At 41.5% G+C, this 26,922-nt stretch overlaps 2 protein-coding genes across 2 annotated transcripts; both read left to right on the plus strand.

The window, feature by feature from the left end:
- Nucleotides 1–908: 908 nt before the first annotated feature.
- Nucleotides 909–7,720, plus strand: LOC148865093 (uncharacterized). The gene is made up of 3 exons (XM_088975155.1): nt 909–1,110; nt 5,182–5,704; nt 7,245–7,720. Exons 2-3 carry the CDS (start codon nt 5,189–5,191, stop codon nt 7,245–7,247), a joined length of 519 nt encoding a protein of 172 aa, XP_088831281.1. The 5' UTR covers nt 909–1,110; nt 5,182–5,188; the 3' UTR covers nt 7,248–7,720.
- A 2,844-nt stretch (nt 7,721–10,564) lies between these two features.
- LOC148865094 (immune-associated nucleotide-binding protein 9-like) lies at nt 10,565–16,484 on the plus strand. Its single transcript, XM_088980971.1, has 6 exons — nt 10,565–10,735; nt 10,880–10,974; nt 11,117–11,377; nt 11,589–11,863; nt 15,423–15,638; nt 16,081–16,484. Exons 1-6 carry the CDS (start codon nt 10,728–10,730, stop codon nt 16,207–16,209), a joined length of 984 nt encoding a protein of 327 aa, XP_088837097.1. The 5' UTR covers nt 10,565–10,727; the 3' UTR covers nt 16,210–16,484.
- Nucleotides 16,485–26,922: the final 10,438 nt, after the last annotated feature.

The following is a 26,922-nucleotide window of genomic DNA, read 5'->3' on the forward strand; positions in this document are numbered from 1 at the left end:
TTATTCTCAAGACTATAAATCTCCACAGCAAATTCAGACCCACTATAAGAATCAGACACCTCAGATTTAATATTTCCAAATTTCGAGAAATCCTTATGAGTAGTTTCATCATTATTGGAAGGACAATTCTTAACCACAACTTCACTATCTGTGGGTAACTAAAGAGTTACTTTGGAATTAATGGCTTTGTTTCCCAACGATAGGAGGGGAATCGTCGCATCACCTCTCATAGATTCAAACATAGGGGAGAAGTTGTCTTCAATGGATTCGGTTTTGGAATTCTTCTGGTGACCTCACATGGGCTTCTCTTTACCAAAAGGACCCAGAATTTGTCTTTCTGGTTGGTTCTCAAGCTCATACATCCCATAGAGAAGATCCTCTCTTCTCCGAGGCCAAAAGAAACGGCAAACACCCTTCCATAGGGAATTACCACAGGACAGGCTAATCTGTTTGTTAGGGAGCACTTTAACCAAATGCAAAGTAGTGCAACTTTCAGTTTCAACTTGCCGCAAAGAAACCTCCCCGTCATTGCCTTTATTTTTCTTAGAAAACATGCCTTTGGGGAATCTGATACCAGCATTCAGTTCAATTTTGTCTTCCCTTTTGTTTCTATTATTGTTATGGAGGCAGTTTCCAGATCTGCTACCGTTGTAAGGATTTTTCAAGTAATAATCCTTAGAGATCTTTGGATCCAAGGATTGAGCAGACCAGTCATTTAGAGGGCGTCCGGTAGCATGTTCATCTCATGGATGGACCGTTTTGGTCCACGCCACGGGATGAACTCACTGTTCGGTTCGCTGTGGACGGTACCGGTCCATACTATCTCATGGACCAGCCCTGTCCACACCCCAATTTAGCGCCAACGGCATTTTATCGTGGGGGGGGTTGGTCCACGATTTGTTCTTGATATCATGCTTCACGCGCACTCTCCGAACCCAACATTTTACCGTTGAAGACCGCCAAAGATCCCTGCTCCACCACTATTTATTGTGTTCTGCCGAAGGCCTCCACCGTTGAAGACCTCTGTTGTGCTCTGCCGAAGGTCTCCATATCCAAAGACCTCTGTTGTGATCCACCACAGCTCTCCTCTGTCCAAGCTCTTCACCGTTGGTATGTGAAACTTGATCAGAGATTTGTTAGAAATAGTTAACTCGAAGAACTCCAATGCCAATATTGTTGATCTAAAATGGAAAAGGCATTGCCCTTAAGCCTTAAGGGATGCCCTTTTCTTTCAAATATTTGATTATACCTTTCCTTCCATATTCTTGCAATGCAGAACCAACAATGGATTCCTAATGCATATGGCTCTGGAGTCTAGTTTGCATGATATTCCCCCATAGTCCTCTCTATCTTATTGATCTGGAGGATCATGATGTTTTTCTTTCTCATATATGTGGATGTGCTTGTTAGGATGTGGACTCATTTGCAAAAGTTGTTTGGTGTAGGCATTCTTTGAACCTTGGAGGCAGTCCACTATAAGATTTCTACTTTCTGAACATTTGCATAATCCTATATTTCTTTATATCATTTTCATACAAGGATGTACAGAGGATAACAAGAAGCCAACCACATAAACCTCTGTGGAGAAACTACTGATTTTTTGCAAGAGAAGATGGGGAAGCCATCCAGAAGAAACTAGAATAGCATAGGTGGAGGATGATCACATGAAGTTCTCTCTGACATCAAGGTGGAGGGAAAATTTAGTTTTCATTAGAAGCTAAATCCTTATGAACGATTTAGCTTTGCATAGGCTTGTTTCTTTAGTCTTTTATTTCTAATCTATGTTTTGTCCTTAATTATTGAAAAAAAAAAAAAACAGAGTGCCCATCTAAGTTCATTCTTGTTGATGAGTATTCTATTTGTCATACAGAGTGCCTATGCAAAGCCCAAAGCCCGACCCAAGAATGAACATTTGCACAATCCTATATTTCTTTATATCTTTTTCTTATATAAAATAGCCCCTCTTTATCTTGCAGTATGCTTGAGCAGAGAGCTTATTCATCTGGAAAATATGTTTTTTAATGAGAACCAAACATTTTTTTTTCATATGGAGTATACACAAGCACACACAGATAGTCTGTTTTTCATACATGCAATGTGTTCATTAGCATTTTTTGACCACTTGACACAAAAGTTGTCTGCATGAGCATCTTTGAACATGGGAGTAAAACGACATACCCAATGCTGGTCCTAGCTGTCTGGTGTCTTAGGAGGGGTGGATTGGACAAGAACCTAGGATGGTTGTGATAGAGTTAGTGTCTTGGCCTTTGTGGAGATAAATTATTTATTTATTTTCTACAGGTTATGAGAAATTTGCTAGCAAAAGAAGTAATACAGAAATATGGATTGCTTTTATCCTTTGGAGCTATGAATAAAATTATTTTCCCATGTATTTTGGGTTAACCATTGTGTGTAAAATTATTTGGAATCCAGACTGCTAGGTGGTTAGCAGTCTCAGTATGTTTCTATACTTCCATGCTCCCACTACATTTTTCTTCACTTGTTAAACCTGTTGATTACAACATTTGAATATTGTTAAACCTGGAACCCATTACAATAGTATTGTAGAGGCTGGTTGGCTCTTGCATTTTCTTTTACTTTGAAAGACAATCTTGTACAAGATTGGACTCCCCCTTATTATGGCTCCATCAAGCTCAAGTTTGATAGGTGTTCCATGAGAAATCTAGGCCCTTCAAGTGTATGAGGAGTTTTTAGGAATCATGAGGTGAGATCTTAGAGGTTTATTTTCGAAAGAAAGAACTCTTTAAAGGAAGAAATTCTGAATAGGATTATGGGAATGGTTTGCTCTTGGTTGGAAATACACTCTTTATTTAGAAATAGACATATTTCTTCCTTTTTTGATTCAGACTTCCTTTTTGTAAGGAATTTTTAGTTATTTTGAGGGATGGGTGTATTGGGTTGATGGTTTATCTCTGCATAGCTTCTCATTGCACAGTCTTAATTGTATTTTGGCCCTTTTTTATTCTTTTTGAAATGAAATACTTTAAATTGAGTATTCAGGAGTTATTTTTAAATTTGTTAGTGTCTAAATAATAGGGTAGGTCACCTTAGTGAGTCATATAATTTAAGTGTGTTTCAGAGGTTTGGGGTTATTTGAGATTCCAACTCCCATGTTCGTGTCCATGCAATACTTTATCATCCATGCATACTATAACTTTGCATTTCTCCCTCTTTATCATCCATGCATACTGTAATTTTGCATTTCTTACTCCAACTGACCTACACTTGCAAATGCCAAGTTAAAATCATCCATGATCAATGTACAAAGAAATAGGCTGAACACTCATCCGATATAGGGTTAAGTAAATATCAACAACCAATATCCATTGCACAAGCATAAAATTATTTTACAAGGCATTCACTTAATGTGATAATTTTGGAATATTCACTCACCCAGAGTTTACCAAAATGGTTCAAGTTTGATCCCATGGTAATCGATAAAATTTCATGTTTTCCCTATTCTTGTATACAAGCTATCATCATCATCATCATCATAGCCTTGTCCAACTATTGTGGGCCTTTAAATTATATCTCACTACTTCAACCCATGTCCTCTTCATAATCCTGTGATCTATATAATCATTGAACAACTTTTTCAACCAGAATGAGCAATTTCCCCTCATGCATTTCCAAGCCTGGGGATACCATCTGGTCTCAAAGCATTTTCTGACTCCATCTTCATTATCATATCAATTTCTCCATGGAGGTCTTGGATCCTTTATGTTTTTGATCTTCCACTCTCTTAGACTCTTTAATGCATTAGGAGGCAGAATATAGAGAAAACCCATTTCTATCCTATTCTAGTAGGTAGGAACTATTATAAAGAAAAGAAATAAGAACTACTACAAACAATAGATAGGAGGTTCGATGAAATTGATTCAAGTTGTTAGAAGTTGATTGTTTCACATAATCCATTTCTATCCTATTCTACAGACATATATGGCCTCTCAATCAGAAGTATTGCATGAAGATAAGACCAATGAGTCTACCACATGGAGTGAGGCCGAAGAACGTATATTCATTGAATTGATGGTAGATCAAGTGAAGGATCACAATAGACCAACCTTGACATTTAACAATGATGATTGAAAATATATTGCTGAGAAATTCAACAACATTCATAACGAGGCATATGCCCGTGACTAGTTCAAAAACAAATTCCATCACTTGAAGAAGTGATTTAGCAACTTCCAATAGATATGCAACCATATAGGAGTTACAATAGATCCACTGACAAAAAACCAACTGATAGTGAGAGTGTTTGGGACTTCTTGATTACGATATGACTATTATACATCCCTTTTATTTGTGTTTAATTGAGGGGTTTTAATTAATAGGATTCTAAAACTAAACAACTATACTTCATGTAGAAGTATAAGTGGGAAAAGTAGATAAAGAAAAAGGGTCGCCCTTATCTGGATGAGTTGGAGATCATCTTCTCTGGAACTAGTGCTACAGGAAGCACATCTATTGGGAATGTTGAAGCGTCGTCAGATGAAGAGAATGACTATGTCACACAAACCCAAGATCCATTTGTTAATCACTCTCCTAATGATGTTAATATGTCTTATGCATCCATGCCTGAGACCCTACTTGTTGATTCTGAAATTGATACTAACCAGAAAAATGACAGACTTACAAGGACTGGTTCTCCCCACCTCTCTCAGGAAATGGAAGAGGACCAGGCAGGGAACTAATTTCTTACATGCAATGGGTGCATGGGAAGAGTTCAGCAAGGCTAGAGTGAAGTTACTAGAAATTTAAATAGATAAAGAGATAAAAAAGGATAAAGAGAATGAAGAACAATGCAAGAAAAATGTATCTGCAACAGAATGCATGGATGTTGTGAATGACTTTCTAATGATCGGAGCTGTTAGTGTCCAACAAGTTTTAAAGGCAGCTGAGATATTTAAGGAGGAGTATTAGAGACAAAGTTTATGACATTTACATTTGAATGTCAACTTGAGTGGTTAAAGAAACTATAGCTTTTTGCTTATGTTTTAAGTGCTTGGATATCTTATCAGTATGGCTTTTTGCTTATGTTTAATTTTTTATTATGATAACTTTTTTTTATTATGTTAATTATTTTAACATAAACACAGATTATGTTAACTTTTTATATGTTCATTATGTTTCATTATAATGTGTGCATGTTCCTAGGATTTCTATGGACATCAATGAAATAGATGACAGCGCTTTCAATGAATGGGATGAAGATGATGACGAGTTCATTGAACTTGTTTTTGTTAGTGGAGTAGTAAAATACTACAATTTATACTTTGTTAAACAGCCATATTGCACATCGAGGATGAGTGGGCATGCATTTGTCATGGAATGTTTGGACGACTTAAAGCATCCTGACAAAGTGTACGAGACATTTAGGATGGAGAGGCATGTATTTAAAAGTTTTGCTAATCTCTTGAAAGACCATGGCCTTTTATCCAACAGTCGGAATATCACAATGAAGGAATCACTTGCTATTTTTCTTATGATTGTTGGTAACAATGAAAGATATCGGTTAATTGCAAGTAGGTTCCAACCCTCCAAAAGTACTATTAGTACTCACTTTAGGAGGACTTGCAAAGCAATTTGTAGGCTTGGGAGAGAGTTCATTCAACCACCACCATTTGAAGAAGTGCAACCATATATCAGACATTCGGAGAAATATTACCTGTGGTTTCAGGTATTTTATTACATATATCTATATATGTCATGTATTTTTTATATATTGACCATGTATATGACCACTTAGGATTGTATTGGGGCAACTAATGGTACCCATATAAGTGTGTGGGTTCCTTTACACCAACAAATCCCATATAGTGGGAGGAAGTCGCATTGCACTACAAATGTGTTGGTTGTATGCTCGTTTGACATAAAATTTACTTTCGTTTATGTGGGATGAGAGTAGACCTGGCAAAAAGTTGACCCAACCAACGAACCTGACCCAACCCAACCCGAAAAAATAGGGTTAGGGTCTCATATTTAGCTACCCGAATGTGAAAATGACCCGACCCAAAAAAACTAGGTTGGGTTGGGTTGGGTCATGGGTCAACCCGCTGACCCGATTGCCAAGTCTAATTCGGACTATTTATGCATTGTTAGAAGTTTCCACTCTTTAGTTTTTTTTATTTAGTCTTTAATTTTTATGGTTTACTCTTTAAATTGTTAAATGTTCAAGTTTTTTATTTTATATTTGGAATTTTAAGGTTAATTCTTTTAATTTTGACTTTTTTCATGTAATTTTTCTTTATTTTTTTAAATTTCAATTATTTTTTGGGATGACCCGAATTGACCCATGGGTCAACCCTAACCCGAACATTTTGGGTTTGGGTCTAGCATTTGACAACCCAACCCGAAATTCAACCCGACCCGTAATCAACTCGAAGTACCTTGACCAAACCCGAATCCAACCCAACCAACCCAATTGCCAAGTCTAGTTGGGAAGGATCTGCTCATGACTCTAGGGTATTTGCAAAACCTATTTCTTGACCACATTCAGAATTCCCACATCCTCTCGCAGGTAATTTATTTCAAAATTTTTAGTTAGTACAAGCCTATTTACCTATTTCTAATGCATTCGATTGCATATGGCTTTTGTAGGGAAATATTATTTTGTGGATTCTGGATTTTCATGTGGGTCTGGATATTTAACACCTTATTCTGGTGAACGATACCATTTAAATGACTTTAGAGGGCAAAGAAAAAGATTTCGGTCAAAGAAGGAATTATTTAATTATAGGCACTCATCACTAAGAAATGTTATAGAGAGGTGCTTTGGGATATTGAAAGGAAAATTTCTTATCCTACAAAATATGTCATCTTTCAACTTACGCAAAGATACATTTTAATGGAATGTTTCATCACCTACAATTTTATTAAGAAAGAAGCAATTCACGATAAAGACATCGATCGATGGGCAATGGAAAATATGACTATTGAAGATTCAAACAAAGCCAATGAGAGTGATTTTGATGAAGAGAATGAACAAGCAAATATACAAATAACCAATATTAGGGACAGTATAGAAGATATGATGTGGGCACAACATGAAATTGAATCATTTCAATTTTAGTTTTAATTTGAATTTTAAACAACATGGTTAACATATTGGATATGTTTGAAACATTTTGAACTTATTTGTGGTACATTGGATTTGTTTTCTTTGTTTGTGTGAAATAATACTATCTCATTATTATATTTGTATTGATAAATTGATGTAGTGATGGTCGGACATATACGCACACCATTGTGCTCATGTGGCAAGGGACCAATAGAAGTATTCATGGAAAAAATCAATGCCAATTATGGATGGTGGTTCTTCCGTTGCCCAAATTTGGAGAATCACCCAAATTCATTTTATTGGGTAGATGAATTAATTGAACATGATGCTCAGGTAGCCCCACATAGAGATTATATGACCCATCATCAACATGTAAGACTTCATGCAATACGAAGGTAATACCGAATTTCACAAGTCGAATATTATGTTGCTTGCATGTTGTGGGTGCAACATACTTTGCACTATTCTTCTTTTTTTTTCTTATAATTGTTGTTCTATTATTTTTGTTTAAGTACTAATTGTAATATTGGTGGTTTATCCATACACCATTCCAGGAAACCTGTTGACCAATATTTTGATGTTATGTTTGCATTACAATTAGTATGGGAACCAATGGATTATTAGTTTACCTGAATAGTTTGATGTTATGCTTAACTTGCAATAATTTGTTATTTACTTTGTTTAAATATTAATTTTTATTTTTAAATTAATTTATTACAGTTTTTCTTGAAATTAATATTTTTAGTTAATATTCAATGGTCGAAGCCTTTTTTTCAATTTTTATGCATCATATATATTATAAAAATTGGACATTTATGATCGATTGTATAGATTACTTCATAAATTGTATATGAGACACATAGAATCAAAAAGTATGGTGTGGACCAATCCACACCACGCTTACAAAACACCACTATAGGTGTGGACCGGTCCAATCCACACAGTTTGCCCACAGTTGATTGGTCCTTGCCACAGGGTGTGGTGTGGACCGGTCCACACCACCCAATTTCTCGTCCATACTATAGAACACCCCCTTTAGTCTTCTCCGATTGTAGGCAACTTTCCCACATTCACCCAATTTGCTTGGGTGTTTTTCCTTCCAGTGAAGTAAGGCCTCAAAGAAATCATTCCTCCACTTTTTCTATCTACCCTTGATACCCATTCGAAGGTGTCAAGGAGAATAAAACATGACAATAACACCGAAACACAAACATGAGAATTGGTAGGGAATAAACTAACACAAGAATGAGAAGAGAATCGGAAAAACTTCCCTTGAGTCAGAATAGTACGAGGCTCGAGCTTGGCTCGCCAAGGTAATACAAGGCTTGAGTCAGAAACTCGTAAGCTCGAGCTCAATTTGAGAAAAAAATGTTTTATAAAAATAAAATATTTTTTATTTGATATTTAAAAAATTAAGAATTATAATAATTAATTATTATTATATATGTAATATTAAGAATTATAATATTTTTATTATATATATTATTTCTATTATTATTATTATTATAACAATTCAAGAGCTTTATTAGTAAACGGGCCTTTAAATTGAGTTCGAGTTCATTGAAACTGAACCGGACCGAGTTTTTCACAAGCCGAGCTCGCCACCCCATTACCCGTACCTTGTTCTTTTCAGCTCTCGTAAAAGGCTGATGCTCAGGTATGAATAATTAAAAGGCCTTTTTAGTTTTTAATGTGAAAATAAATTGGATCGAACACGCAACCTTCTGATCTGGAGTCAGACGCGCTACCATTGCGCCACGGATCCATCGTTGTAATCCTTTGATCTGTTTTCAATTGTAGACATCGTTATAGAAAAATAAACGATACTTATAATCAATTAGTTCTTTGATGAATATATCTCTCAATCTCCAGTTTAACTCTTTTTCTATTACCCATGTAAATAGGAATTACAATATTCTAGCCCATCTGATAGCGCAGAGGGCTAAATCCATCGACCAGGATTACTTTTATTTGGCAGATTACCCACAAGGGATCCCAGATGTTATGAACTTTGTTAATATCTTGGCTTTATAATATGGTTTATCATTCAAAAATATCAAGTCAGACCTAATTGTCCCAATTAATTATCGATTCACAACTAACACCTTATCCCATGCCAAACCGGACCCATTGACAGCTTACTCCCAGAACCGATCGACCTAATTATTAATGGGACTATCGGGTCTTTTTGATAGATATGGGACTATAAGGTCTGATCTGATTATATTTGAACCTGTAATTTAAAAGGGTCCGTTTGGTTTGTAGTCGGACTCAGAATTAGAATCAAAATCTTTTAAAATTGAAATCAAAATGGTATATTTCCATAATCTGATTCAAACAAGAATGAGAATGAAAATTGGAATCAACAGGAATGGGATTTCATTCATAAGGGAGGGTAAAGAATGGCCATTCCCTGAAATGGGAGAATGCCATTCCAGTAAAAACGGAAATGAGATTCTGATTCTGTCCAACCAAACAGTTGAAATCGGAATAAGTCATTTCAATTCAAATTCCAGACCCATTTTCCCACAAACCAAACGGGACCTTATTTTTATCAAATCGACATATTTGGACGTGATTATAAGTATATCATGATAAAAGTAGGTTTTAGATGGGGATTTTTTTTTTTTTTTTGTAATTTGCTAATATATATGCATATACATAATCGTATATTCATATGTTAGTCAGATTAAAATAATTAATCATGGATGCTTGATATATCAGTTTGGTTTTGTCAGATTTTCCCGACCCATTGACAGCCCTACAAGTGACTTGTAGAGGCACTTTCCTCTTACGCATTATATAGGCCAGCCCATGAGAGGGTGCAATCTGGGTGGGCTCAACTTTACCCATTGAGTTATTGACAGTCCATGCTTGGGCTTTATATTTGGGTGGGTGCCTCTAGGTAGTCGAGAGCTGGAACGAGAATGACCCGACCCGAGCGTATCATGTCAATTATATTCTATTCCGAAGAATCACTTTATGAAATGACTTGTGACTTGTGAGCAAAGAGTGATCTTCAAACAGTGAGAAAGAATTAGTTCTAAAAAGATTCCTAATTTTTTAGAGTGGTTATAGTGCCTCTCTCTCTCTCTCTTTGTTTTTAGTGCTAAGTACAAACATTAGAGCCAAATTATAAACAACTGTTTTTCAGATTTTAACGTTGATGGGCACCAAATTATTTTCCCTGTATAACCATTTCCAGCTCCTGCTTCCTTTCTCCACGTTTGTGTCATCAATACTTAACGTCTTTAAAAGCCCAAAGGACACACAGAAAGATGCCAAATGAACCTGATCTTCTTCCTAATCCTACATGTTCTTCCCAAAAGAATAAAGCCTTGGGTCCCACCATTGTTTTGAATCTAATTCTCTCTTTACCTAAGATCTACATTTACATTTTGAAACATTATTCCTTTCTCCACTCAAATCTTGGGCACTAATCTCTTTATACCATCCTTCAGTCACAAAACTGGATGTGCTTTTTCCTTTTTTGAAAAAAAAAGAAAGAAAGAAACTGTATGTTTTTGTGTCCTCTATAAGTGCTCACCTTCCAATTTATTGCATCCCACTAAGAGCTTTCACTCTTCAGCTACACCTCTCCTCTTTTCTGAATTCCTCAGAGAAAAATCTTAAAGAGAACTTGATGTCCCTGTAAGTTTTTCTTTTCACCCTTTAATTTCTACAAAAAAGAAAAAAAAAAAAAATCTCTGCATGGTTTCTCAGCAACAAACTGTTCAATGGTTTTGCGTAGTTTGTTGAGTGTATGCAATTTTTTTTGTTTTTACATTGAATTAGCGTGGAGATGATTTGTAACGGTTTGCGTTGCTGGTTTGACAAATTACGAGGAGCACCAAATCCGAGAAAAATGGACAGCGAAAGAAGACCAGAAGGTGAGCGACTGCGTAACATTCTGGTTTCTGAAAATCGAGAGAGAGAGAGAGAGAGTTAGCTTTTTATTAATTTCCTCCTCCTATGGCGTATGCAAAAATTATTTGAAACATGGGTTTTTTTTTATTCTATGAAATTGATCAGTACAAGCAGATACTTATACATCACCAACCAAGAAAGAAACCACCAGAAGTACTGAAAATTATTCGGCATCGACTACATCCAATAATGCGCTGACCATGGCTTTACTCGGAAACACTGGCAACGGCGTGAGCGCCACTGGCAATAGCATCCTTAAAAAGCCTGCCTTCGAATCAAAACGCAGCTCGGGTTCAGTTACATCCACTTCTGAAATGAATGATGCTGTTGTAGATGGCAAACTTGTGAAAGTTATCGACACTCCTGGTACCCCCTATAGTAGCTCGATCTCTTTTGCTTTAATTATTGATCTCTGTCTCTGTCTGTGTCTGGTTTCTTTGATCATGCAAGAAAACCCATTATTTTTTCTAAGTTGTTTTTACCTTTTTTTTTTTTTTCTGGGCTTTCGGATGTATGCTTGGAGTTGGAGTGTTGCATGATAAGCAGAAAATTGAGCTGACTGGATGAGTTTTTGCAGGGCTTTTTAACTTTCTACTTAGAGCTGATTTCGTGGTCAAAGAGATTGTAAAGTGCATTGAATCGGCAAAGGATGGAATCCATGCAGTTGTGGTGGTTTTATCAGTGAGGTCCCCTTACTCAAAAGAGGAAGTAACTGCAATTCAAGGCCTGAAGATTCTTTTTGGAGATAAAATTTCTGACTACCTGATCTTTGTTTTCACTGGTGGGGATGAACTTGAAGATGATCAGACATTGGATGATTATTTGGAGGATGAGTGCCCTCAACCTTTAAAGGTTATGTTTCATTTCAGAATCTCTTTTCTCAATTCCTTTTGGTTCTTGTATTAATATTATTTGGTTCATCATTGCTAATTGCCTTAAACTATGTTTGGTTTGACAGAAAATAAGATAGAACCAAGAAGTTGAGGGAGGGAAAGTTCATTCTTTCTTCAACCTACTGTATCTCTCTTTTTTTATGTCAAAAGAAACACAGGATTAGTTATTATTACGGTGACTGTAGTTGCAGGAGTCAATGTTAAACGAATCAATCATAGAGGAATTAGACCTTAAGAGTGGAAATTCTTGATCCATATATTCAACGAGTCCAGATCTCCTGCCCACGTTTATCGCAGCCACACATGGAGAACATCTTATCCTCTGCATAGTATTATACAGGGGAGATGTTCCCAATTCACGGGGTAGTGTGTTGTGGGTAGACGTGAGCAGGGTACTTGTGGGTAGGAGATCTGGATTCATATTCACCCCGCTTGATTATTTGTCCAGATTGAGTATATGGTTGAGACTCGGGATTTTCTACTCACTTTTCCTACCCACTCTCTACCCGCTGTGAATTGGAGCCACACATCTCTAATTCACGATTAATTCACAGCAGGTAGAGAGTGGGTAAGAAAAGTTTGTAGGAAATCTGAGTTCATATGTTGATCCAGATTCTAATAATCAACAGTAGGGTTACTGGAGTTAAAGGAAAAGAATAATACGTCACACTCCACCATGGTTTTCAAACCGCTATTGACCTGGATGGTTGGACCATTCGGTCCAAGAACCGTGCAGGCAATCAGTTTCGTTTTATTCCAAAACTGGTCTTTAAAAAAACGTTAAATCGGTTAATGACCCGTTGACCAGTGCGGTCAAACCGTCGATCCATTCAATAGTTTTTGACAATTTTTTTTTTTTTAATTTTCATTATCAAAATAGACCATTCAATCGAACCATCGACCCAGAAACCGATGGCCAGAACGGTTCCGTTTCTGGATCGTTTTTTAAAACCATGCACTCCACACTCCACAACGAATTAAAAATGAAAATTAAAGGAATCTTTTTTAAGGGGTCGGGATGAAAAATCCTCTACATGTCTGAAATAGATGGGATATCATCTAAGGAGATTCCTTTGCTTTTGCTAGCCTGAATACATGACATGAAGCCTTTATACCTATCATCGTTTGATTAATTTGAGAATTTCTTGGAGTTGTCAAGGCATTAAGGTTGTGTTTGGTTTGTTAGAAAATAAGAATGAAATAAAAAGTTGAGGACTTGAGAGAAAGCTTTTTAGGTTTAATAACTTTCCCACAAGTTTTTTGTACATCAAACCAAACACAGCCTAATTAAAGATAAATATACAGAAAGTTGAGGAAAAGTTCTAAACAAACTTCCTAAAATTCTTTGTGAACTTTCCTTCAACTTTTAGGCTATCTTTGATTTGCAGGAAAACGTAGGGAAGATTATCACCCTGATACAGATTCTGGGACAAGAGTCATAGAGTTAGAAAACAATGCTAAAGAAAAAAAAAAGATTAGTAGAGGACTAACTACTCATGTGGTAAATCCGATTTAGATTTCTTGTTTAATTAGGAAATTATATCAGTTTAATTTATAATTGCTGAACTATTTCATTTCATGGAATGAGACCCACACTATTAAGTCTTCATATTTTCTTTGAATTAAGAAATTGAATTAAAAAGGTTAGTAGAGGCTTCACATCATATGAAGTGGGTAGATTTTATTTTATTTTATTTTGATAGGTAGCCATAGGTCTGAAGTGAATATTATTTTTTAAAGAGTGGAGTAATTATTTCTACATTTTTTAAGAGTGAAAAAAACCACTCTCTAGATATTCTTTCTTGAAAAAATAGGTAACCACTCTCTAGATATTCTTTCTTTAATCTTTCAAGATTAAAGATTAATGAAGAAATAACATTTTCGGTAAACATATATAGTTTCATGTTAATTTTATTAAAAAATAACTTATTCTGAAGCATGAGAGAGGGAGAGAGATTTACATAAAACAACATCAGAGTATCTAGACCAGCAACATCCTAATATCAATAATAATATGAAGAAAAAAGAAAAGAAAAATATGGCTTAGCGATCCCAACAAAATGTGATCCGTGTGGGTTTGCCAGGGGTGCAACTCGAACAGGTTGGATTGGGATGAAGGTCAACCCAATCTCAACCCTAAAAGTGTAAATCGGGCCTGGCCCTACCTGAAGTTAGCCCAAGTTTATCAACCCAAGCCTAAGATGAGCTTAACTCAATACAACTTCAACCAAACTCAACTCTAAAAGTGCAAACCTCTGGTATGGGCCTGACCCAACCTAAGGTTAAGCCCAAGACTATCAACCCAAGCCCAACCTGAGCTTAACTCAACATAACTCAGGTTGGGCTTGAACCGGGCTAGGGCAAGTTGGTCAAGTTTGTCCAAACAAAGAAACTACGATAAATTTTAATTCTGGTTTTATCTTCTAAAATCAAATATAGGCACCCAAATTGCCATTTGGATCATTTGAAAGGTCTTGTAAAGGGCTTTTAGATACATCTGGTTAGGGGTGATCATTTCTAACCGAGCCCACCCAGCCCAAAAATTTTTATGCTGGGCTGGGCCTACGTTCTGTGTCCTGACTCGGTCCATGCTCACAATATTATAACATAATGTATTTAATGGCATTGGCCTGGCTTGGCCCAGCCCATGATCACTCCTACATCTAGTCTTTTAAAAAGAATATACAAAATACTCTGCTCAATTTAATATAGAGAGATAAAAAAAATGAAAGGAAATTTTAGGATTTATTTGATTCACAATCAGAATTGGAATCAGAATAATCTATTTCCATAGTTTGTTTAGTTCAGACAGGAATAGAAATGGGAATTAGAATCAAAAGGAATGAGAACTCAGTCCCAAGAGAGGAAGGGAATAACCATTCCACCAGGATGGGAATACGATTCCGATTCCACCCAACTAAACAGATGGAATTGAAATAGCCCATTCCGATTCCAAATCGCTATTCCTGATAACCAAACAGGGCTTCGTAGATTTGAGGACCCAAATACCCAATCACCCAATTTGAAACTACACCATATTTAGCTTTTAAATTAAACTTCATTTTTTTTCTTACATTCCCACCATTTCATTCATAATTATACACTGCGAAGGATCAGCTAGGAAAGGAACAAAAGAGGATGTCTGTAGGTGGCCACACATATGATCCCCACACAATAGGTGGGGCCTACACCTATGACCTCAAAAACTGAGACCATCAAGTTGGACCCACAAATGGACCCATCTTTCAATTGTACTTTCCATGTATAACCTCTTATAGATGACCAATATAGAGCCTTAACAGCAAGTTTTTTTTTATATATATTTAGTAACCTTTTCACAAGTAAAAAAATCATTAAAATTTTTCAATAAAATAAATTGTATATTCTACTTGGATATATTGCAACGTAAAGTTATAAATAGAACGAATTTTCGTTATGCCTCTTAGAAATTTATTCATTTATTTTTAACTTCTAAATTCTAATTAAATAAATACTCTTTTTCGGTGATGTTGATGCAGGAGTTTCTCAAATCCTATAGAGATCGGACTGTGCTCTTTGACAACAGGACAAAGAATGATGAAAAGAAAGATAATCAAGTCAAGCAATTTCTCTCCATTGTAGACACGGTTGTGGCCAAAAATGGTGGAAAACCATACAAAAATGATTTTTTTGTTCAATTGCATGAGCGGACAGACAAGACATATGAGGAACGGCTCAAAGACGTAAGAGATAAGGTAAATCTTGAATCTTGATCCCTCTTATTCAAAACTCTGGGTAGATCAGATAGAATGACTGGTGGGCCACAATGTGGATCAGGTTGGGCAATGGGTTTTGATTACTACAGCCAAGACCAACTCTGAGCCCAATTAATAGCCAGCCAGGCTGGGCTGAGAAATGACCCATTGACGTTGGATCTTCCATGTGGCAAACGATTGTGGAGCTAGAAAGCTGGTCCTCAAACTGTATCTGAGGATATAGAATAATACAACCATCACCTTAACCTAATTCCATGGTTGAGTTTGTATCCCAGGCCCAATGCCCAGCCCAACCCAAATCCATTCTGGCTAAGAAATGGGGTTTTGAAATTTGAAATTCTGCTGATAGTTGATGAATGCTTAAATGCTTACGTGAGAAAGAAACTTCATGTTTGATTCATTAATAATGTAAGTTTTGCAGGTGGCATCAAAGCTTAAACAAACAATTTCTAAGCTACAACAACAGCTAGCAGAAGAGAAATCTGACCCGGAGCTTGCCAGGGAGACAAAGGCACTACGTATGAAGCTCAAGGACTGTGCTATTTTATGAGGGAACCTGTCATGCTTCTATGTCCTTCTGAATTCTAATATCCCCCAGATAAACTCTTTCTTGGAATTCTGTCTGATCAGTTGAGAAGGGAGAGGGAGTTGTTTTGTGGCATTTGCTGAACTTGTTGATCTTGTCTCTGGGGTAGTTTGATTCTTTTCGTCTTCTGCTGGTGTGTTTGTTTAGTAAATGCTTACTTCGCCAAATGGTGGCCATTGGCCACCTAACTTTTATCTGCCGGAACATATACATAGTGTTACATCTGAAAATTCCTGTTATCTCTCACTCACTTTTTATGTTTAAACGTTGTTAGAGAATAAAGTGGTCGAATGGTTCGTCGATATGTATTGGTCCGTATCGGCTGATACGTATTATATCGGAAGCTTCCCGATACACCTCTCCCAAGGGATGTTTTGGGGTCAGACCTGGTTCAGGGAGTAGATGGTCCTTAAATCGATCCCTCTGAACCAGGTTGAAAAAAAAAACTAAAAAAAAATAAAGGGGAGTGACAACCGATACAGTCTGATACATCCCTACCAGCATATCGGACTATATCAATATTTTGAACTTTGGTTTAATGTTTGATCTTTGTCGTCACATTATAATTAATTAAATTTCAGCACAAAGTATTGGTAGGCCTGTGTTTATCGGAATGGACTTTGCCATGAGGGGGCGTGTAAGAAAATAAAAACCTATTTAGGGATCTCACCTAACACCTTAAGCTTTTAGATTGAATAGTTCCTTGAGAATCATCTGATTCATAGGGCAGTCTTTATACAAATTTATGAACTACTATGTCTTCAAGAAATAAAAAATGAAAAATGTAGAAAAGATACATCATGTGGCAACAATTCAATTACCCCACTATTAATTGTTAAAAATGGACTGGTGCATGGAGAAGAAGACTTAGAGATGGCAATTTGACCCATCCCCGTGGGGCCTTGCCTCGCTCTGCCCTAGTCAGGGTAGACTTTTTGACCACTGATTGGGGTTTGGGGAAACCCAAAACTCTTGTCCACCCCACCCTGACCCCGGCCATATACACACACACATATATAGTATAATATGTTATATTATACTATATTATATTACATAATGTAAAATAGTTCTAGGTAGGTTTCAAAAAAAATAAAAACTAAATAAATTTGTAAGTATACAAATACGAATTACCGAAGCAAGGTAGGGAAAATTTGGGGATCCCCGTTCCCGTCCTCGCCCCACCCCATTGCCACTCCTAAGAAGCCTCCATGCAGACCTAGTGGTTGGATATTTTGGCAAATTTGCCCTAATGCCCTTAAACCCTCTTAGGATGATACCAGACAGTGTTTTTGAACTGTCATTCACCTAGATGGTCAGACCGCTTGGCTCAGAAATCATCCAAGCAACCGGTTCCATTTCACCCCTAACCTGTCCTTTGGCCAAAATTTGTTGACTTAGTCAATGACTAGCTAACCCAGGCAGTCAAACCGTTGACCCATTTGACCTAGACACTAGTTTTTGCCATTATTTTATTTTAATTACTTTTTAATTTGGAACAACCCATCTCTTCAAATTGGGTGGTTGAACCACTGAACTGGAAACCAGTTGCTGAAGCGATTCCAGTTCCAGGTCGGTTTTTAAAACATTGGTGACAGATAACAGATTCTCAAAACTGAAGAGATGGTGTGCGTTGCCTCTCCCTGCAATTTGTTCTGATTGAGATCAAGACTTTATTAGGGATGTAAGGTAACTGTACCCGATGAACTTTTGGAACCCAAGTACAGGTATTAGGTATTGAAGCTGAAGTTGCAGAAGGCCAAAGATGGCGTGAGATTTCCAATCTCCGGAGGTATTCTCCCAGAGAGATTGTTGGAAGATAACACCAGCCTCTTAAGCTTGAGTTTCTCAATGTCAAAGATGGTGTTGCAGAAAAAGTACAAATCCTCAAGCAGTCAAGTTTCTAATGTGAAGGTATAGGACCAATGAATTCTTTCCGATCAAGGCCAAGGTATTGCAGCTTTGCCAATCTCCGGTGAAATCTTTCTCATAAGGGAATTGATGGTGCGCAATCCGGCTGGTCCTAACTATCAATAATCTTGTCTCTGACTGGAGCAAAGGGGAAGCCTGAAACAGAGAAGATGAGAGAACTCCGGGGGGAACCCAGTGTGATAACTCCAAAGCTCAATTTAGTATTCTCTCAAAGGCAAGATAAAGACCAGATAGCGCAAAGTTCACATACCTTGTTGTTTGGGAGTAGGGGGCCTTTTATAACCACTTCGCGCACTCACTTCGAGGCCTCTGCTAGGTCGGGTATGATTACTTTTGTGTTTCTGCCAGTTCGGGTGTCATCCTTTCTACTAGGACAGAACCGACACTACTCCTGGTCAAAGCCGTCTCTATAACTAGAGATGGCAGTGTCAAGTGGTGGTGGTAGGTGGCCGTTTGAAGTGCGGCTGTCAAGCGTCAGATCCCAAGTCAGTCAAGTGCGCCACCCCTGGGTACGAACTTCCTCAATGTCAGGCATAGTACGGTTTGTTTAGTTTGGCATCCTAGAGGCGAAGTGCTGGAGTGGTGAGCGAGGCAAAGTCTTGAGTTCGCAGGTATGTCCCGAACTGATATGGGGCAGGTCAGTTCGGTGAGGTGTGTCCCGAACTGCTATAAGGCAGGCCAGTTCGGTTAGGTGTGTCTCAAACTGCTATAAGGCAAGCCAGTTCGGGTTTGGCTCGTGTCCTAAGGGAGAGTTCAGGTTCCCAGTAGTGAGTTCAGACTACTGGTAGGTAGTTTGGACCGCTGGTTCCTTCGCGCCTTAGGCGCGCTATTGTGTCGAGCTATTGCCTTTGCCACGTGTTGCATAATTACGAGGTCGGGCCAAATCTTCCTTCATCAATTGCCCCCCACTCCTCGTGCTAAGGGTCTTGCCCTGGCGCGGGGAGTTTGCGAGGTGGTAGGTGGATTTGTCCCGTACTTCGAATCTTGATAGCGTGAGGTGTGTTGTCAGGGTTCTTCGGGCTTCTCAAGCACAAAAAAGGCGGGAGATGCGCCTACCTACTTACGAATGCTAACAGACGTGGCAATGCGCGCTTATTTCGAATTTCAAAAAAGTGTGTCGCTGGGAGACGTGACAGCGGGTCTTTTCGATTTTGAAAATACGCATCGTTGCCGTTTCGAAAGGAGAGGAGACGTGAAAGACGTGCACCGTCGTTTCGTCAGTTTCAGAAAGACTTGCGCCGGCTTTTCGTCAGTTTCAGAAAGACGTGAGACAATCACGTCTCGGTCTCAGGGGACGTGCAGTCAACGCAAATGCGGGCCGTCGGATTTGGCTCTGATCTCCACTGTTGGTTCTCGGTTACTGTGGGTATAAATAGTAGGGAACCCCAATCGCTTTGTCACTTCTGCGCTTTTGCTTCTTGAACTCGCGTCCAAGTTTCAGCTCGCGTCCAGGCCTTTCAGCTCGCGTCTAGGCTTTTCAGCTCGTGTCTAGGCTTTTTAGTTCGCCTTTGAGGTTTTTTGCTTTGTTCCAATTTCCAGAGTCTTCAAACATTTTTTCGGGTGAGTACTTTTTTGGAATCCACCTTTCTCCTTGATGTCTAGCTTGGATAGCTCAGACAGTTCTTCAAGTGGGTCTGACGTAGGTTCTATGAACCGAGTCGCATCCTCCAATGGCCTTAGTGAACCTGAGGTGGAACTTGAGGATGAATTTGAACCCGTAGGCCGAGCCGCTTCGGGCAATTTGGCGTCTACCTCTCGTCGAGGTCGGATGCTAGACAGGTTTGGTCCTTTGACCATGACACCCGAGGGGCTCCAATCTCTTATTATCTCTTACAATTTGCCTGGGGGGTACGCCTATTTCATTCCTTCGGGTAGCTTTTCTTGGGAACACGGTCCTAATGAGATCGTGATATTTCGGGAGTAGCTCGCTACTCTCGTTGAGGTCATAAACCACTTCGGCGTTACCGTTGGCCAGCTTCACCCGAACTCTATTCGCAACTTGGTGGAGACAATCTCCCTCTTTTGCGAGCAAGGCTTCCCTTTAGATTTGGAGATATTCTCCTCCATTTTAATGCTCAAGAAACAAGCGGGTTCTCTTCCCGGGAGTAGGCGGGCATATTACCTGTCTCATCGCCCGGGTTTTAAGCTTTTGCACGAACTTCCCAACAACGTCCCGACGTGGAAGCGGGACTACATCAGGGTGCGAAGTGCACAAGGGTGGCCTTTTCAGACCGGGTGGGGGACAGCTGCCCCTGATTCCGGCGTCACTCTTGATAAAGAGACGGTGAAGGGCCTCCGGCAAAGGGCACGGGTAGGGCTAAAATGCCATCAGTACCTGACGGAGGCTAAACTCATTACAGTCGGCCTGAGTTTGAGTAGGTTCCTTGCTCAGAGGTTTCTTGTTTTGCTTTGTTCTTTCATTTTTTCTGATGTCGAACTCTTTTTTGCAGGTGTAATGGACTCAGAGAGGACTCGCGGCGGGAACCTATTCCAAGGCATGAAGAGGAGGAAGCGGGTCGCCAAGCGAACTCGTACCGAGCTGCCCCAGGAGGCGGAGCCTCAAGTTCCAAACTATACCTCAGATCCGCCCAAGGAGCCCGAGGTGGCTCCTTCAATGCAGGAAGCGGCAGGGGCCCCTTATGCCGAGACAACTCACACAGGTGACCCCGCCTACTCTAGTGCTCCTGCTTACTCTGGGTCCGCTCATACGCGAGCTGGTCCCTCGGGCTCGGGAGCTCAAGGGGAGTTCAGGAGCGTGTTGTCGCCGAACTACGATCTTCAGAAGAGTAGGGTGGTCACTTTCCCCGAGGAGATCGCGGCGTTGACCGATCTTCCCTTGAACCAGATCGCCTGTCGTGCCACAACTCATGCTATGGTGGTGAGTCAAATTTTTTGTCGGTCCTCTTTGTTTTTATCCTTTTTGCTGTCGTTCTCTTAATTAGTAATTCCTTTTGGTAGGTGAACTCTTCTATTCACGCCTTACCAGCCCAGGTAGAGAGGAGCTCGAGGCATGCGCGAGCTGTAGAAGAGGTCTTTCGTGCTACCGAGGCAACTACCTGAGCTGCTGAGATGGTTGCTCATGCTTCTGAGGAGGCTGCTCATGTTGCTATGGCTATGCAGACGAGGTCTCAGAGGGATGCCGAGGCCATGGGGGTGGGTGTGAAGCATATGGCAGACCTGAGGCTGGATCTGTAGCATCAGGTCGAATACCTTCAGGAGGACATAAGGAAGAAAACGCAGATCTTTTCCCAAAGCATCGAAGATGCCAAGAAGAAGGCCGTTGAGGACTACATCATCTCGCCGCGCTTTGACGATCTGATGGTGGATTCTTATAGAAGGGGATTCAAACTAAGCCGATGGATGATCCGGAACACGTACCCCAAGCTCGATATCAGTGTCATATCCACTTTGCATATAACTCAGGAGATGGCCAATGATGCTGATGGCGAGCCAGATTCCGAGGGCGAGGCAGGACCTTCGGGTGTCGTTGAAGTGCCTTCTGATGAAGAAGAAGTAGCTCCGAGCTTGTGAATTTTTTTTTTAATGTACCCTTCCTTATCTTGCAATTGAATGGACTTTTCTTTTGGTTAAGTGTTGGTTGTTCTTTCTCCCGAACTGGCATATTTGCCGAACTGATAATATGCCCGATCTGTTTCTTGCCCGGGTTATTACACTCACGCGACCTGTTTCGGAGTTTGATACTTAGTCTTCGCTTGGCCTGAGTCTTTTGGTCGACTTTCTTTGCTTGCCTATGCCGAGGTTCCTCCGTTAGCTCGGCATCCTGGCCCTTGGGCTATTGTAGTGATTTCGTTCATTTCGCTTGGCGGACTATAAGTAGTATCGCCTTAAGTTAGCGATGTTCCACGCTCGGGGAACTTGTTTTCCCTCTAAGGTTTCAAGCTTGTATGCCCCCTCGAGCGCTCGTTTTACTCTGTAGGGCCCTTCCCAATTTGGTCCAAGTTTTGCCCACGCCGGGTTCGGGCACCATAATCTTACGGAGAGCCAGGTCGCCGACTCGGAAGCTTCGCTTCTTTACTCTGGCGTTGTAGTACCGAGCTACTTGCTGCTGGTAGACCGCTGTCCGGATGTGCGCGAGGTCTCTTACCTCATCCAGTAGGTCGAGGTTGGTACGCAACTCGTCTCTGTTTGTCTGATTGTCATATGCTTCTAGTCGTAGTGTAGGTACTTCGATTTCCGCTGGGATTACTACTTCAATGCCGTAGGTGAGGTTAAAGGGGGTCTCTCTTGTGGTGGTTTTTTCTGTAGTCCGGTGAGCCCATAAAACACTTGGTAGCTCGTCCGCCCACAACCCTTTAGCTCGGTCTAGTCGTGCTTTCAGTCCGCGCAGGATGGCTCTGTTCATCACTTCTGTCTGACCGTTCGCCTGCGGGTGTGCGACCGATGTGAAGTTCTGACGAATTCCCATATTCTAACACCATTCTTGGAACTTGATATCCTCGAACTGCTTGCCGTTGTCGGAGATTAGTACCCGAGGTAGCCCAAAGCGACATACTATGCTCTTCCATAAGAAGTTCTGTATGTTTCGGGCTGTAACTGTTGCCAGAGGTTCAGCTTCAATCCATTTTGTGAAGTAATCTACTGCCACCACTAGGAACTTTCTCCCACCTGTTGCTGGTGGGAATGGCCCCAGGAGGTCGATCCCTCATTGCGCAAAGGGCCATGGGCTGGTGAGGTATTTGAGGTCGGAAGCAGGCTGATGGTGGATGTTGGCATGCTTCTAACACTTGTCACATTTCTGACAAGCTCGACAGCTTCTGTCTTCATCGTTGGCTAGTAGTATCCTTGTCAAAGTGTCTTTTGGGCGAGGGCTCTGCCCCCCAGGTGTCTGCCGCACAAACCTTCATGAGTGTCGCGGAGTACGAGCTTGGCTTCGGCAGGTCGCAGGCAACGCAAGTAGAGGAGCGTGTAGGACCGTCGGTACAACTGTTCGTCTATTATGACATATTTGGCTGCCTGACGCTGCACCCTCTTGGCTGCATTGCGGTCCGCAGGGAGGGTTCCATCTAGCAAGAAGCTCGCGAGTGGGTCAATCTAGCTCGGCTATGCTTTAAGGACGGGAGCGACCTCCTCTGCCCCACCGAGAATGCTAGGCCAAGGTAAGTTCTCTATGTACACTGTTCTCATGGCGTTCTGACTCGTGCTGGCTAACCGAGATAGGGCATCGGCCTCAGTGTTCTCTGACCTCGGGATTTTCTTGATGAAGTGTGACTGAAAGTTGAGCAGAGCTGTTTTTACTTTCGCCAAGTATGCGATCATAGAGAGCTCGCGTGCTTCGTACTCACCCGTAACCTGGTTGACAACGAGCTGGGAATCATTGCAGATGACTATGTGCTTTGCTCTTACCTTTTGCAATAGGTTCAGCCCGGCTATCAGTGCCTCGTACTCTGCTTTGTTGTTGGATGCCGTGAACTCAAAGCGTAGTGCGTATTCCAATTTTGTGCCACCCGGGCCGCATAGGACTATTCCAACCTTGCTGCCCTGCTGGTTCAAGGAGCCATCTATGTGAAGGATCCAGGGCTCCTCATCCCAGTTCGCGCTTGGCCTAACCAGGAGAGATGCCACACTGGCTACTACTTCACGGGGTTCATACTCTATTGGCTTGGGAGCTCCGGGTTCATCCGAACTGGGGATCTCGTGCTCAACCGGCCCAGGGGCTTCGAGGCTGAATGTGCACTCGGCGATAAAATCCGCTAAGGCTTGGGCCTTAATGGCAGTCCGTGGCTTGTACGGGAGGTCGTACTCACTGAGCTCGATGGCCCACTTCGTCAGCCGACTAGAAACCTCGGGCTTGAGTAAGACTTGTCTCAGAGATTTGTCAGTCAAGATAACGACGGTGTGAGCCTGGAAATATGGGTGGAGTTTCCGAGCTATAATCACCAGTGCGTACGCTAGTTTTTCTATCTGCGGGTATCTCGTCTCTGCTCCCTGCAGAATTTTACTAACATAATAGACGGGTCGCTGGACCTGATCTACTTCCTTTATTAGTATCGAACTGACCACCTCATCGCTCACCGAGAGGTATAGTTCCAAGACTTCACCCTCCTCGGGCCTGGCTAAGGTTGGTACAGTGGGGAGGTAGGTTTTCAGCTCGTCGAACGTGAGCTGGCAATCTCGGGTCCATTCGAACCCTTTGCCTTTGATTGCCTTAAAGAAAGGCAGGTAGCGGTCTGCCAATTTGGACATGAAGCGGCTGAGGGCGGGTATGCGGCTGTTTAGCCTCTAGACCTATTTTACTTTTTGGGGTGGTCTCATATCTAAGATGACCTTCATTTTGTCCGGGTTGGCCTCAATACCTCGCCGGTTGACAATGTACCTAGAAACTTACCCGAGGTCACACTGAAGACACATTTGTTTGGGTTCAGTCTCATGCTATATTGACGCAAAATTTGGAAGACAGAATCTAAGTCTTTTATTAATTCCTGCGAGAACTGCATTTTGACGACCATGTCATCTACATTACACTCTATTTTTGTGCCAATTAAAGGCCGAAAAAGCTTATTTAAAAGTCTTTGGATGGTCACCGAACTCGATTATGAAGTTGTTTTTTTCTCATCAAACTGGTCCATCTTGATTTGGTTATAGCTTGAGTAGGCGTCCAAGAAGCTTAGCAGCTCATGTCCCGAGGTCGCGTCCACTAGGCGGTCAATTCGGGGCAGGGGGAAGCAATCTTTTGGGCAAGCGCAGTTCAAGTCGGTGTAATCGACGCACATGCGCCACTTGCCGTTTACTTTTTTCACCAGCACCGGGTTGGATACCCAGCTCGGGTAATGAACTTCCCTTATGACATCCGCTGCAAGAAGATTTTTGACCTCTTTGTCGACCACCCTCCAGCGCTCTGGGGCTAAGTTGTGTTTCTTCTGTCTAATGGGTCTAACTACAGGGTCAGTGTTAAGTTGGGTCAATACCGGGCACATCCGTCGTAGACCATGCAAAAATATCTAAATTTTGAAATAAGAAACTCACCAGTTCAGTTCGTAGAGGCTCTTTGACGGAAGCACCGATCTGTAGCGTTCGAGCCGGATCTATAGTCGAGGTCGGGATCGCGACCGTTTCCTCTGTGGGCGAAGCTCGTTCCTCGCCCTGCTTAGTAGGTCGCTCCAGTTCGAATCATCGGCCACCTTGGTTTTTCCCTTCAAGGCGGCAACATAACACTTGTGGGACTCAAGCTGGTCGCCCCGCGCTACCTCCACACCGAAGTCCGTGGGAAACTTCATTGCCAGATAATACAATATAGATTTTTGTTTCTCTCGTTTGGATTACTCTTTAGGCGAAGTGGCCATTTTACGTATGGGGCGTCCTTGATCGCCATCAAGATCTCAGTCCGCCTTATGTTTAACGGCATGTAATCCATCCGAACTGCTAAGGGAGCTCGGGACGGCTGGCTTGGCTTTGCCTCCCGGGCCTGGTTTCTTCTGTCGCCTGGGTTGGAGGGCTCACCTTCTCTTTTTCTTTTCTCGACCCCGCCTTCGGTTCTTTGGTTGATTTCTTCCTCCGTTCTCATGAACTTGTCCGCGAGCTTCAGGAAATCGGCCACGGTTGTGGGTTGGCTAGCCACCATGTGCCATTTGAACTCCATGTGCGTTACCCCACTCTTGGCCGCCACGAGCTGTACTATGGGGTCTAATCGCGGTATCTGCAGGCATGCTTCATTGAACCGCTTGATGTAGCCCCGGATGGATTCTCCCTCCCTCTGGATTACTCCAAAGATGCTTTCCTCGGTCATGGGGCACCGTTTGCTAGTAATGAAGTGCGCGGTGAAGACCTGCACGAACTGGGTCTAACTTCTTATTGACCCGGGGGCTAGGTTCCGGTACCAAGTGCGGGCCACCCCCCTGAAGGTGGTGGTGAAGGCCACGCACATGCATGACTCACTGGCCCTAGCGAGGTGCATTTGTGACTGGAAAGCGTCGACGTGGTCATTGGGGTCAAAAGACCCATCATACTTGTCCAAAGATGGAAGCTTGAAGTCTTTGGGCATGGGGACTGCTAGGAGTTCTGAAGCGAGGGGGGAAGGAACCGAGAGAATTGGGACAGTTTTTACCTCATCCGATCTCGTCTCTTCCTTGCCTCTGAGCTCGGGTACGACACGGGTAACAGTTCGGTGACTTCATCGGCGCCTTTGTTGAGCGGGCCTGGTGCTGGCACTGCTGGCCTCCGTGTTGCCGATCTCGATGGGCCCGGAATGTTGGTCCGCTGCTAGGGCGCTGAACCGGTTCTCCATGAGTGGGAACTCAGGCTTGAAGCGCTGAGGTGCATACTTTGTGGGCAAGGAGCCCGACCCACCTACGAGTTGCGAGGCGGGGGTAATTTTTCTTTGGTTTCGGTCTAGGGATGAGGCCTGGCAATTAGGGGGGATCTGGAGTTAGGAAGCTTCTCCTCGGTGAAGGCGTCCACCTTGAGGGGAGGCTTTAACCGGCCTCGGAACAGCGTGTCGAAGTGGAAATAGTGACTGGTTTAGGGGTAGCTGAGGGAACTGCTGCTGATAATGGTGTTAGGAGAGGTGGTGTAGTACCTGGTGCTACTGGAGTTGATGCTGTTGGAATTGTTGCATTTGGACTTGCATTGCCCGCATGCATTGCATTAGGTCGTCCAGCTGGTTCTGGCGAGTTGCCAGTGGGACAACAGTTGGCTCAGCGAAGGTTGCTTCGATGGGGAGTGGAAGAGGGACATTCAATGTAGGAAGGTTCAGGGGTGCCACTGATTGTGGCGCATTCAGGCTGGGGATCC

This window comes from Nelumbo lutea, chromosome 3 (assembly GCF_056320005.1).
Source record: "Nelumbo lutea isolate HS-2025 chromosome 3, American lotus-T2T, whole genome shotgun sequence".
Classification (NCBI taxonomy): domain Eukaryota; kingdom Viridiplantae; phylum Streptophyta; class Magnoliopsida; order Proteales; family Nelumbonaceae; genus Nelumbo; species Nelumbo lutea.

Bases quoted from the DNA above. Each gene is read 5' to 3' on its own strand.
- LOC148865094 (XM_088980971.1), top strand. The intron at 10,975-11,116 runs GTGAGCGACTGC...GAAATTGATCAG, and splicing joins CAGCGAAAGAAGACCAGAAG to TACAAGCAGATACTTATACA. The intron at 11,864-15,422 runs GTTATGTTTCAT...ATGTTGATGCAG, and splicing joins AGTGCCCTCAACCTTTAAAG to GAGTTTCTCAAATCCTATAG.
- LOC148865093 (XM_088975155.1), top strand. From the start codon at position 5,189: ATGGACATCAATGAAATAGATGACAGCGCTTTCAATGAATGGGATGAA.